At 37.6% G+C, this 14,417-nt stretch overlaps 1 protein-coding gene across 3 annotated transcripts in view; it reads left to right on the top strand.

The window, feature by feature from the left end:
* Ascc3 (activating signal cointegrator 1 complex subunit 3) overlaps positions 1-14,417 on the top strand; it is a 321,774-nt gene that overhangs the window by 228,232 nt on the left and 79,125 nt on the right. For all 3 annotated transcript variants that reach the window (XM_027402943.2, XM_027402942.2, XM_027402944.2), the window contains 2 exons: positions 11,593-11,704; positions 11,878-12,012. In XM_027402943.2, the coding sequence (XP_027258744.1) occupies positions 11,593-11,704; positions 11,878-12,012 (247 nt within the window). The remainder of the gene's footprint in view (positions 1-11,592; positions 11,705-11,877; positions 12,013-14,417) is intronic.

Genomic DNA, 14,417 nt, shown 5'->3' with positions numbered 1-14,417 from the left:
TCAATGTCTGTGCTTCTGGCGTAATGTTCAGGAAGTGGTCTCCTGTGCCAATTTGTTCAAGGGTAGTTCCCACTTTCTCTTCTAGAAGATTCAGTGTGACTGGATTTATGCTGAGATCTTTGATCCATTTGCACTTAAGTTTTGTGCATGGTGACAGGTATGGATCTATCTGTAATTTTCTGCATGTCCGAATCCAATTGTACCAGCACCATTTGTTGAAGATGCTGTCTTTTTTCCATTGTATAGATTTAGCACCTTTGTCAAAAATAAGGTATCCATAGGTGCGTGGGTCGATATCAGGGTTTTCAATTCGATTCCATTGGTCTATCAGTCTATTTTTGTGCCAATACCAAGCTGTTTTCAGAACTATGGCTCTATAGTAGAGCTTGAAGTCGGGGATGGTGATGCCTCCAGAAGATCCTTTATTGTAAAGAGTTGTTTTGGCTATCCTGGGCTTTTTATTTTTCCATATAAAGTTGAGTATTGTTCTTTCAATGTCTGTGAAAAACTGTGTTGGGATTTTGATGGGGATTGCATTGAATCTGTAGATTGCTTTTGGCAGGATTGCCATTTTTACTATGTTAATTCTACCTATCCAAGAGCATGGGAGATCTTTCCATTTTCTGGTATCTTCTTTAATTTCTTTTTTTAAAGTCTCAAAGTTCTTATTGTACAGATCTTTTACTTTTTTGGTTAGTGTTACCCCAAGATATTTTATGTTGCTTGTGGATATTGTGAAAGGTGATGTTTCCCTGATTTCTTTCTCATTGGATTTATCATCTGTATATAGTAGGGCTACTGATTTTTTTGAGTTAATTTTGTATCCTGCTACCTTGCTGAAGGTGTTTATCAGCTGTAGGAGTTCCCTGGTAGAGTTTTTCGGGTCACTAATGTAGACTATCATGTCGTCTGCAAATAGTGAAAGTTTTACTTCATCCTTTCCAATTTGTATCCCTTTGATCCCCTTTTCTTGTCTTATTGCTATAGCCAGAACTTCAAGTACAATATTGAAGAGATATGGAGAGAGTGGACAGCCTTGTCTTGTTCCTGATTTTAGAGGAAACGCTTTGAGTTTCTCTCCATTTAGTTTGATGTTGGCTATTGGTTTGGTGTATATTGCCTTGATCATGTTTAGATATGTTCCTGTTATTCCTGTTCTCTCCAAGATCTTTATCATGAAGGGATGTTGGATTTTGTCAAAGGCTTTTTCAGCATCTAGTGAGATGATCATGTGGTTTTTCTTTTTCAGTTTGTTTATATAGTGGATTACATTGATGGATTTTCGTATGTTGAACCATCCTTGCATCCCTGGGATAAAGCCTACTTGATCATGGTGGATGATTTTTCTGATATGTTCTTGTATTCGGTTGGCCAATATTTTATTGAGTATTTTAGCATCGATGTTCATGAGGGATATCGGTCTGTAGTTCTCTTTCTTAGTCATATCTTTGTGAGGCTTGGGTATCAAAGTGATTGTAGCCTCATAGAAAGAGTTTGGCAATATCCCATCTGCTTCTATTGTGTGGAACAGTTTGAGGAGTACTGGAATTAGCTCTTGTTTGAATTTCTGGTAGAATTCTGCAGTGAAGCCATCTGGCCCTGGGCTTTTTTTGGTTGGGAGGCTTTTGATTACTGCTTCTATCTCATTAGGGGTTATAGTTCGATTTAAACTGTTTATCTGATCTTGATTTAATTTTGGTAAGTGATATTTATCCAGAAAGTTGTCCATTTCCTTTAGGTTTTCCAATTTTGTGGAATACAGGTTTTCAAAGTATGACCTAAAGATTCTCTGGATTTCCTCAGTGTCCGTTGTTATGTCTCCCTTTTCATTTCTGATTTTGTTAATTAGCATGCTCTCTCTCTGCCTTTTGGTTAGTTTGGCTAGAGGCTTGTCTATCTTGTTGATCTTCTCAAAGAACCAACTCTTTGTTTCATTGATTCTTTGTACTGTTTTCCTAGTTTCTACTTTGTTGATTTTGGCTCTCAGGTTGATTATTTCCTGGCGTCTACTCCTCCTTGGTGTGTTTGCTCTTTTTGCTCTAAAGCTTTCAGTTGTTCTGTCAATTCTCTAATGTGACTTTCCTCCAGTTTCTTCATGTGAGCACTTAGTGCTTTGAACTTCCCTCTTAGCACTGCTTTCAGGGTGTCCCATAAGTTCGGGTATGTTGTGTCTACATTCTCATTAAATTCTAGAAAGTCTTTGATTTCTTTTTTTATTTCTTCCTCAACCCAGGAATGGTGCAATTGGGAGTTATTCATTTTCCACGTAAATGTAGGTTTTCTGCAATTCGTATTGCTGTTGAATTCTAGCTTTAATGCATGGTGGTCTGATAAGATACAGGGGGTTATTTCAATACTTTTGTACCTGTGGAGGTTTGCTTTGCTGCCAACTATGTGGTCAATTTTTGAGAAGGTTCCATGTGGCGCTGAGAAGAAGGTATATTCTTTTGTGTTTGGATGGAATGTTCTATAGATATCTGTTAAACCCAGTTGTGTCATAACTTCTTTCAGATCCTTTGTTTCTTTGTTAAGTTTCTGTCTAGTAGTTCTGTCCAGTGGTATAAGGGGGGTGTTGAAGTCTCCTACTATAAGTGTGTGTGGTTTTATGTGTGGTTTGAGCTTTAGTAATGTTTCTTTTACAAAAGTGGATGCTTTCGTATTAGGGGCATAGATGTTCAGGATTGAGACTTCATCTTGATGGACTTTTCCTGTAATGAGTATGAAATGCCCTTCTTTATCTCTTTTGATTGCTTTCAGTTTAAAGTCTAATTTGTTAGATATTAGTATTGCTACCCCAGCTTGTTTCTTGAGCCCATTTGATTGGAAAATTTTTTCCCATCCTTTTACTCTGAGGTATCGCCTGTCTTTGAAGTTGAGGTGTGTTTCTTGTAAACAGCAGAAGGATGGATTCTGTCTTCGTATCCATTCTGTTAGCCTATATCTTTTTATGGGTAAGTTAAGACCATTGACATTTAGGGATATTAACGTCCATTGTTCATTGGTTCTTCTTAGTTTTGGATTTATTGTTGGTGGTATCATTGCGTGTGGATTTTGCCCTCCTGTTTCTTTTTGTGTTTGGTGAAATTCGATTAACTACTGCCAGCGTTTTTGTGAGTGTAGTTATGTTCGTTTGGTTGGAGTTTTCCTTCCAGAGCCTTCTGTAGTGCTGGATTTGTTGATATGTATTGTTTAAATCTGTTTTTGTCGTGGAATATCTTGTTTTCTCCATCTATAGTGATTGAAAGTTTTGCTGGGTACAGTAGTCTGGGTTGACATCCATGCTCCCTTAGTGCTTGTAGGGTATCTATCCAAGACCTTCTGGCTTTCAGAGTTTCCATTGAGAAGTCGGTGTGATTCTGATTGGTTTGCCTTTATATGTTACTTGGCCTTTTTCCTTTGCTGCTCTTAATATTTTCTCTTTATTCTGTAGATTTGGTGTTTTGATTATTATGTGTCGGGGGACTTCTTTTTGTGGTCCAGTCTGTTTGGTGTCCTGTAAGCTTCTTGTACTTTCATAGGCATATCCTTCTGTAGGTTGGGGAAGTTTTCTTCTATGATTTTGTTGAATATGTTTTCTGTACCTTTGAGCAGTGTTTCTTCACCTTCTTCTACACCTATTATTCTTAGGTTTGGCCTTTTTACGGTGTCCCATATTTCCTGGATATTTTGTGTTAGGGTTTTGTTGGACTTGAGGTTCTCTTTGGTGGATGAATGTATATCCTCTAGCGAGTCTTCAGTGGCTGAGATTCTCTCTTCCATCTCTTGAATCCTGTTGGATATACTTACATCTTTAGTTCCTGATCGTTTATCCAACCTTTCCATTTCCAACATGGTCTCATTCTGTGTTTTCTTTATTGTGTGTATTTCAGCTTTCATGCTTTGAACTATTTCAAGAGCTTCCTTCACTTGCTTGGATGTTTTTTCTTGGCTTTCTTTAGATTCTTTAAGAGATTTATTTATTTCTTGAATTTTTTGGTTTGTCTTTTCCTCCAATTCATTTAATTTTTTGTTTGCTTTCTCTTCTATTTCTTTAAGGGATTTTCTTGTTTCCTCTTTAAAGGTCTCTATCAACTTGCTGAGATAATTTTTGAGGTCCATCTCATCTTCATGCTCTGTGTTGGGCTTTTCAGCTCTTGCTGGAGTGGAGTCCCTAGATTCTGGTGGTGTCATGTTGGTCTTTGTGTTGTTGAGTGAAATCTTATTCTGTCTTCTCCCCATATCTTCTTTTAGTGGGTGCGGGTGGGTTCTCTCTATCTCCTCTTGTGGCCCAGTGGTGTGTGGGGGCTAGGAATTCGATGTCCACAACTCTAGATGATCTCGACGCTCCTGGTGGTCTCCTCGCTAGTTCCTAGTTTCTCGGTCGTTCGGCGGAATGGAAGAGTGGGGTGCTACCAGATTTGGGGCACAGGGAGCTCCTCCCTGCCTGGGCTTGTCTGGCCCAAGCCGGCAGGCACAGGCGGGGGTGGTGGGGTGTTCTGGCCTGGGGTCGGGAGCGGGCAGGAGCTCACTCACCTAGTTCCAGGTCAGTCTGCGGCAGCGGCGGAATGTAAGAATGGGGTGCTAGCAAATTGGTGGGGCAGGGAGCTCCTCCCTGCCTGGGCGTGTCTGGCCCAAGCCGGCAGGCACAGGCGGGGGTGGTAGGGTGTTCTGGCCTGGGGTCTGGAGCGGGCAGGAGCTCACTCACCTAGTTCCAGGTCAGTCTGCGGTGGCCGTAAAACTCTTTTTAGTGTTTCTACATTTTTAACACAACTTGTTGCCTGAGCTCAGAATTTGGAACATTACCCATTTTGGTTTCATATCAGGACTGCTCAACATATATAAACAGGAAAAAAATAAGAATGGGAAAGACATTATAATGGCTTCAGAGTTTAAGACTTATTCCATTTAAAAGATGAAATTGAAACATTAAGAAGACTGAAACAGGAAAAAATAAACATTTGCTCTTTAAGCCTAAAGCATGATCCTTAGAGTTTCCGTAACTTTAAAGGCTTCAAGTAAAGGATGCTTAAATGATATAACCAGACATTCATCTCAAGAAATTACCTAAAGAATAGTAAAATACAAGGGCCAGAAAGGCTTCAACATAAAAATTGAAATAATGATAATGTTTGTGGAATTTCTTCACATCTGACACGTTGTTTCAAGGGCTTAACTTAGCACTGCCCTCTCCTCCTTTCATGAAGGAAGGACCCAGGAGATGAGGCAGCTTGTCCACAGTCTCACAGCTCAGGCTCTGGTGTCCCCATTCTCCACCAGACCCATTATCGTCCAGAAGATGGGTGTCTGCACTCATTGCCCAACTCTCTCCTTGAAGCTGTGCTAAAAGTGTTCTTTGTCGAAACAATGCTTGACAGTTTGGGTATTTAATTAATGCCTCCCCAGCCTGAACATTGTTTTGTTTTGTTTTTTTATCCATATACCTTTATAGCTGCACAAAAATAAGATATGCCTAAAGTCTACAGTTAACATTTTAATCAGATGTAAATAAACTCTGATATTCTTTGTTTTAAACAAATTTCTTACAAACATTTGTCTAGGAAATAAATTTTATCTGTTTAAATTTTTGAATTTAACAAACAATTGTTTATACTTACAGGTAAAATTTAAGATGTTTAAGTACATGTGTATGTTATGATATCAATACATTAGCCATAATTTATATCCTTCACCTCATATACATGTTTCTTTGTGGTGATAACTTTGAAATCGATTTTTAATTCATACTGACTTCAGTCACCCTGCTATGCAGACTACCAGCACTCCGTCTTCCTGCTAACTTAAACTTTCTGTAATTCCACCAGTATTTCACTTTTCTGTCTTTGCCCTGCCTGTTAAAATCAGCATACTGCTTTCAAGTTCTGAACATTAATATTTTCAGATTCAGTGTAGTACTCATCCTGTTCACTGAGATACATTTCATTCTTTTTAAAAGCTTGAGTAGTATTCCTTTGTGTGCCACTATGTATTTGTTCATCAGTTAATGTTTGTTTAGATTGTTTCCCTTCCTTGGCTGTTATGGAAGATAGTGAGATGAACATGGCCATGCAGAGTAGATCAGCGCACTGGATTCACTTTCTTTAGATACATAACCAGCAGTCAGACAGCAGAATCACTTGATAATTTTGTTTTTAATTTTATGGGGAATTTCCATACTATTTTCTAAAATAGCTGTATATTCCCAACAGTGTCCAAGCAATCCCTTTACTTCACATCTTCATGACTGTCTTTGACTATATTTTTTTATTATTGTCTCTGTTAAAATCATCTGTCCCCAAAGCTCAACACAAAAGCATCTAAATTGAGGAAACAGGCAAGTTTCTTTTAAAAATCTATAGTTTTCTCATATTAACAGCTACAGTGTATGTAATGTTAATTTTTTTCTTAGTGCTTCCTTTCATCCAGTAGCATAAATTGAGATTTGACTTATCTTAAGTGAAAGGGATGTACATATGCAAGATAGTTTCTGTGTGTACAGGCACGCACCAGCTCGTGTGTGTGTGTGTGTGTGTGTGTGTGTGTGTGTGTGTGTGTGTGTGTGTGTGTAGGTTTGTTTACCCATAGAAAAGAAATACTGTTTCCAAAAGACAATACATTATAGATAAGTAAGAATGACCTGATTGTTCAGTCCCCTTCAGCTAATCATACCAACATTATAAAGTTAGCATATACCACAGCAGCTGCTGTTCCTGGCTTGCTAGCTAGCTCTGTGTCTGTTTTCACACATATGTAAGTGCATATGCATGTATAATATATATGCAATTGCACATGAGTATAGTCAAGCCTTATGTACTAATATATATGCACACATGCATATACTGTCTTGTTCAAATGTGTATAAACACATACATTGTTTTCATAAAATAGAAGCTATCCCAAATTGAGTTTGTGATTCAATTTGTATTTCCAGTTTCACTCTGCTTATAAATATATCTAGGCAAAAATGAGGTCTTGTCAGCTATCCCTGAGCGCTCTTCCATTATTTGTGTCATTATTACTGCTGCATAATCTGAACATAAAAGGCATTGTGCTGTAACAAATGACTTCCCAGCACTGACAGTTACTACAGTGGCATTTCGGTACTGATGGAAATTTCCCCAGCAAGCTATCTGGCCAGGGTTACATAACCCAAAAGGAAATGGTTGCCACTGTTCCCATTAAATGAGAACTGTTTGCTTTAACTTTGTCTCAGTTTCACTTTGCTATAAAACCTCTTTCATTCCTAGATGATGAAATTTCATGTTTTAAAGTTGAAAAAGATATTCTAAGGTTTCCTGTGTGTGATTCTTACTTCTACCTTGATAGGGGCTTTAAAGGATAATATTTTTTAAAGTTGTGTTAGGTTTTGATTGCTTAAATTTTATGGACTTTTAAATTTTTATTTCAGGGAGAGGCTTGTTATGACTTTTTCCCAGTGGACTACTAATAGAAGTTAGCTTGTCTAGCCCATGTGCTAGATGCTGTCAGTATCAAACTGCCTTTGACTTTCACACTTCTCGGGGGACTAGTAATTGTTGTGTTCAAACAGCCTGTAATTGTGATCCCGCTGGCTTTCTCAGTACGCTTCTGGCTATTAGAATCATTAAACAACTCAGCACCTGTTAACAGCATTGTAAATATTCAGCCCTGTTTGTGTGCAGGTTAAGTCCAATATAGAGAAATCTTACAGAGCTCAGTCTCATAAATTAGAGTTTCTGACAAGTCAATTATTGTGAAACTGCGTTTCTCTGTGAAAGAAATGAAATAGCATGCTGACAAAAGATAGGCTTTCTGTTTGTAGCAGGGGAAGATAATGACTTGATGATTCGACACAGTGAGCAGGAAACTGCACTCTGCCCATTAGCTATAATTAAACAGTTGTGTTTAAATAACCAGTAAATTATAAATTTTGTACTATGGAGAGTACAACATGAAAACAGACCTTTTTAGTTAGCTGCCACATGCTTTTTCAAGTTAGTAAAGTGATTATTGAAAGTAATGATCTGTCCTTTTACTTAGGTCAGAAACTGGGAAGTACAAAATTCACGTATATGAAGAATGGGGACATGTTGTGCACCCCTTCAGACCTCTTAAAATATTATGATTCCTAAAACATAATGTGTTACATCTATATTGTTTTATGATATCTCACAAATTATGTATCAAATTATGATGGAAAATATACTGTAGAATTTTTTCTAATGTTTTAAGTGATCTTGCCTTCAAACCAAATATTAAACCCAAAATGTGTTTCAGAAAGGTCAGTTGAAGTTCAGTTCCTTGGACTGAATTTGTGTTCTTACAGTTGTACCAGAGAGAACTTTGACCACATTTAGAAAAAAAAAATAGGAATGAGAATCTGTAACCGTTATATATTTCTTTTTAGAATAAGTTGATCAGTGGGTTGAATTGTGAATAATGCTTTGTAGGATGATTTGTATTCTCGAGACAGCATAAATTGATCGAAGTTTTTTCTCTCAGCAATTGATTTTAAGTGGTTATAAGGTGTTTCCCCCAAATGGATTATCGGAGGAAATTAATCTTCAAAAATGCTTAGAATCGAAATTCATCACCAAAACAAAATTATAGAGAATAAAGTAAAATAAAACAAAATATAGTGAATGAAGCAAAATCTATATTGAAACATCTATCTTAAGGAGATTTATAATTGATGGCCTTCAATATTTTTACACTTATTTTTATTATAATATAAAATGGGAAGTTGACATTCACTTAAATAAGATAACAATTATTAGTGACAACAGTATCCATGAGCTTATTTTCACTAAATAACCTAAAATTTATAGCTGAAAGTAGAATGTTAATTTTTGTTTCATGGTAATATTGTTTTCTATAAATTAAATTGCATGAATACTTTTCTTAGTTTAAAAGGATGCTGCTTATACATTTCTTTCATGCATTATTTTTAATTTAGAAATAACTTTATTAAACTGAATTGGTACAGACAGTTGTTGATGATATTGGAAATGTATAGGTTTAGCAAGGCCAAAGAATATCAGATACAAGTGAGTCCTTTCATTGCAGAAAATTTGAGATATCTTACTTTTGGAATTAAAATTAGAGGGGAAACATTTTAATAAATTGGAAATTTGTGTACTTGTAATATTTCAGGTATCTAGAATTTTTTATTATTTTATCTCTTATTTGTATGGTGTTTGCCTGCATGTATGCATGTGATTGCATGGTACCTGTGAAGGCCAAAAGGAGGCACTGAATCAGACAGCTGTGAACCACCATGTGGGTGCTGGGTATTGAACTTGAGTCATCTGGAAGATGAGCCAGTGTTCTTAACTGCTGAACCATCTTTCTAACCTGTGTGTCCAGAATTTTTGTTTTCACATTAAAGCAGAAAAAAATGATCCTAGATAAATACCACATAGTCATTATTTCCCAGAATAAAGGAAATCATTCTGGCTTTTTCAAATGATTCTTTTTTTTTTTCCTGCATAGGCCTGTGACATAAATATGAGCATTTTATTTAGATTAATGATACATAGGGTTCAGCACTTGTTTTATGTCTTTATTGAAAATGTGACATTGAGGTTCATGAAGAGAGGCTATTTGCTTGAACAACAGTAGTCTTTCTCTGAACAAAAGGTAACTGTGTCTTGTTTCATGAGAGATTATTTTGCTAAACAAAATCTAATCCTTTACTGGTTATTCCTCAGTGAAGACTTGGATGAATGTAGACATTTGAAATTCTAGTGTCTTATGAATTTCAGTAGAGACACATTGAAGTGCTCTTCACCATTTGCACTTACTTCTCTTTCTATTTAAAGTTTATCATAACCCAATTTTAATTCCTCAGTCAAATATTTTAAATAAGTTTCAACTTTTGATGAAGTGTTTCTCCACTCCTCTATGGTGGTGATTTCATATGGTCCTCTTTCATTTGAGGTGGTTGACAGTTTTTTCTAATCCTGTTGAAATGTTGGAGCTACCATGGTGGGATTTTAGTAAAAAAGAGTCTGTTAGCCTCTAAGACTACTTTCCACTCTACTCTTGTCCTTTCTTGGAACAAGAGGAGAGGTAGGATATTATATATATTCTCCAAGCTGATTCTGGGATTAGGAAATTGCCATGATTGTTTGTGTAACCTTCACCTTCCAGGTTCCTTCCCAGAAACAAACCCCTTGTGGTTAGGGATTTGCCATTCATTTTTGCAGTGAAGAATGAATGGTCAGATGAATTACATGTTCTTACAGCTTTTATTTGGAAAATATGCAGAGCTGGACCTTTATGTTTTCTGTGCATTACGTGTTAGAGTGCTTTATTTTAGCTTGGTGATTTTCCTTCCAGACATTAGAACAGCATTTGTTACACAAGCACTAGGAAAAAAATTCTCAAATGTTCCTAGAGGCACTCATCTACCTCTAAGATTAGTAGTTCTGATTGTTTTATAAAGTTGTTAAGGGTGGATTTTATAATAAAAGGAAGGTGTGTGTGTGTGTGTGTGTGTGTGTGTGTGTGTGTGTGTGTGTGTGTGTGTGTGTACATGCATACATTTGTGTGTTATTGTATGTGATTTCAGCCAAACTTTTATACTTTCTTTTTGGGGGTGGGGGGTAATAGAATACAACTTTTAATAATTTTAGATATTTTTGTCTTTACACAGGTCACATAATAAATATTATCCGCAGAGCTTAGGAGAGTAGAGAGAAAAACATCAAATTAGTGTTTTTAAACTATGAGTGAAGCCCCCCACCCCATTAAAGTAGCTGAATCTTTAAGCTCAACATTAAGGGATAGTAATGATGGTGGCTCACTAATAAAGCATGGCCTTCCTGATGGAGAACTCGAGGGCTGCAACTCTAGGGCTGCAATATTTATTGCGTCTCTTATTGCAGACTTGCTCTAGGCCTAGGTGGGATCTGGCCTTCCTGAAAACAGGCAGCAAATCAATCATGAATACTTGAGTTTAGATTCACATCTATGGGCTCATGAAAGAGAGGTTCCTGGAGGGACGAGGCCTGTCTTCTCCTTGACCCTGACCAGAGCGCAGCACAGTTGTTGCCTCAATACTTTGTCCCCTGTTTCCTTGGTGCAGATGTGAGCTAAGAGGAAAGTGAGCTGCTTTGTGGGTAGCATTTTATACTTTGTAAATTCAGTGTGTGGGGCTACTTTGGAATAGATGGGTAAAATGAATTAATATTGAGCTTAACTTAAATAAATAAGGAAGTGTCTTTTCATCTGGTGTACCATTTTATTTGCCTGTCTTACATATTTTAAATGTATTGTCTTTTTTCCTTGGTGTTGACAAACTTTAGTACTGGACTTTTGACCTGTAAAATGAGAATGTTAATTGTGATTGTTTTAATTTTTCATTGCATACTTTATTTGCTGTAAATTCATGCTTTTAAAATTCTGAAGAGACAGGCCTCAACCTCCCTGAGGAGCAGAAAGAGGATGGGATAGGGGGTTGGTGGGGGGCAGGGGAGGGTATGGGGAGGGAGAGGGAACTGGGATTGACATGTAAAACAAGCTCGTTTCTGATTTAAATTTTAAAAAATCTGGAAAAACAATTGCGAAGAGATCATAAAGCTAATGTGACAATTCTAGTAGATACATCTTAAAACTGGCCTCACTTTTTTATAGCTACTACAGCTTGGACGATGTCAGCCACGACTCCATGAACAAGTTCCTGTCACATCTGATTGAGAAGTCTCTGGTTGAGTTGGAGCATTCCCACTGCATTGAAGTTGCAGAGGTGGGACTTGTGATCTAGCTCTTGACAGGAGGGTGACTGGGGCTTGGGCTATGGAAATGTGCAACAAATCTTTTGCAGTAGCAACCATGGTGTGAATGAACTATTAACTCTCTGAGGAATGGGGACCTCCACTGTCCATCTCACTTACGTTGTTTTGTCTTTATTTGACATAGGATAACCGCAGCATTGAGCCACTAGAATATGGCCGAATTGCCTCCTACTACTATTTGAAGCACAAAACAGTGAAGATGTTCAAGGACCGTTTGAAACCTGAGTGCAGCACTGAAGAATTGCTTTCAATTCTGAGTGTGAGTTTTACACTACTGTAGGTTATACATTTCATACCTTCTCTTATACTTGGATCATATACTATTTCCAGGTCCAAAAATTTACCTGAGCATGGTCAGAGGGGTCTTCCTTGTTTCAAACAAGGTTTCTTTCCATTTTCATGTGTAGCATAATCTTGCAAAAAATCTGACCCTATGACCCGTCAAGAGCAGGAGCCTTCTGAGTAGGGTAGGCGCTGTTGATATGTGAGCCCAGATTGGTGGTCTTATTTTGCACTCTCCAGAGCAAACCTGATGACTCAGTGGCCACTCTAGCAGAGATTAAAAACTTGCTGTTTGTTTATTTGGATGGTTCCTGTTGAGTACTGTGATGTTACTAAAGAGCCTTTTCTTAAAGATCTGTATGATTAAATTCTACTTAAAATCAAAAGCAAGAAAGCTCACTCCCATCTTCCCATCTATCATCTTCCAAAAAAAGTGGGGGAACAAGATGTTTCATGTAGTAAATCTACTATACTCTTCGGGCTCCCTTTCCCCAAAAAACTAAAACCCAAGTTTAATGTTGGTGTTTATGGTCGACTCTGCACAAGAGGGTCTTACTTTGCCTGTATTTTCAGTAACTGTAAGCTGGCTGACCAATGAGCTCCATGGATCTGCCTGTCTCTGCCTCCAAGTACTTGGGTTACAGGTGTGTGCCACAATATCTGGCTCTTTATGTGAATAGGAAGGATCCAAATGAAGTTCTTGGTGCTTATACAGCAGTCCTTTACCTACTGGTCCATATCCCTCACCCACTACAGTATTTTCTCCCTCCCCCTTTTTTTTTAAATTTAAATTAGAAACAAGCTTGTTTTACATGTCAATCCCAGTTCCCTCTTCCTCCCCTCCTCCTCTGCCCCCCCACCAACCCCCTATCCCATCCCCTTTCTGCTCCCTAGGGAGGGCGAGGCCTTCCATGGGGGATCTTCAAAGTCTGTCATATCATTTGGAGCAGGGCCTAGGCCCTCCCCCGTGTGTCCAGGCTGAGAGAGTATCCCTCCATGTGGAGTGGGCTCCCAAAGTCTATTCGTATACTAGGGATAAATACTGATGATCCACTACAAGAGGTCCCATAGATTAACCAGACCTTCAAACTGACATCCTCTTCAGGGAGTCTGGATCAGTCCTATGCTGCTTTCCCAGCTGTCAGTCTGGGGTCCATGTGCTCCCCCTTGTTCAGGTCAGCTTTTTCTGTGGGTTTCCCCTATATGGTCTTGACCCCTTTGCTCATCACTCCTCCCTCTCTGCAACTGGATTCTAGAGTTCAGCTCAGTGTTTAACAGTTTAATTTTGTCAATGATGAGATTGTCTCATTGCTAGGGCTAGAGCAATGGCTAAGCAGTTAAGCGTAATTGCTGCCCTTCCAGAAGACTCAAGTTTGAATCCTAGCACAGACATCAGGCAGATTACAACTTGATGTAACTCAAACTGCAGAAGATTTAACACCCTCTTCTGTCTTCCAAGGGTCCTCACACCCAGGTCGTGTGCGCACGCACATGTGATAGCAATTAAAGAATTAGAGAGACAGCAAAGGGGAGGTACATGGGAATAGTTTGAAGGAGGAAAGGGAAGGGGGTAAATAATGTAACTATATTTTAATTTAAAAACATGAAATTTTTAAAAGATTTAGAATTTTTTATTAGTGTTTCTTATACTAAAGAGAATTTCTCATTTTTTCAGCTACACATATTTGTCCATTGGTTTTTGTTTTTATTAATCATAGTATAGAAATTACGTTCTTTGAAACTTCCTCTTTTCTCAGAAATAGCAATGTATGGTTGCTATTGGCAGAGCATATGTTTTAGAAAATGGCGATAGAATGAAAAAAGAATACAAAAACATTGATTCACCAAAAACTTCTAAAACCTATGAGCCTGTCATTTTCCTTCAGCTATTATCAAGTAGATTTCTCAATTACTCCTGTGAGAGAAAAAAATTATATAGACTTTTATAGTCAGCCATGTATATGTTTTCCTAAAATAAACTTGAATTCATACCATCTGTGTAATCATTTATATATTACTGTCTACTTTTCTGAGGAAATAGAAATTCTTTAGGAATAGGGATGTAGTGACTGCATTGCCTTTGTAGTGTTTACCAGAAAAGCATCTTTCCTTTGGAAAGTAAAAGAAAATATTTAATCAGGTCACCTTATCATGTATTTTTGAAACTGAACCTTCACTTTTCAATATTACATAATAGACTGGTTTTAAAATTTTTATCTTTTAGTCCCATTTCTATCTTACCTACTAATTCCTGTTCTCTGTGTCCTTTTCCTCTATCCTCAGGATGCTTAGGATGAGCTCAGTAGTTTTCAGAATGGTGATTCTGTTATTGCCTTTCACCAAAGTATAGAGACAACAGGAAGTTTCTGTATTTGCAGAGAG

The sequence above is a fragment of the Cricetulus griseus genome, chromosome 2, assembly GCF_003668045.3.
Source record: "Cricetulus griseus strain 17A/GY chromosome 2, alternate assembly CriGri-PICRH-1.0, whole genome shotgun sequence".
NCBI classification, from domain to species: domain Eukaryota; kingdom Metazoa; phylum Chordata; class Mammalia; order Rodentia; family Cricetidae; genus Cricetulus; species Cricetulus griseus.
This window is presented reverse-complemented; position numbering and strand designations above follow the sequence as displayed.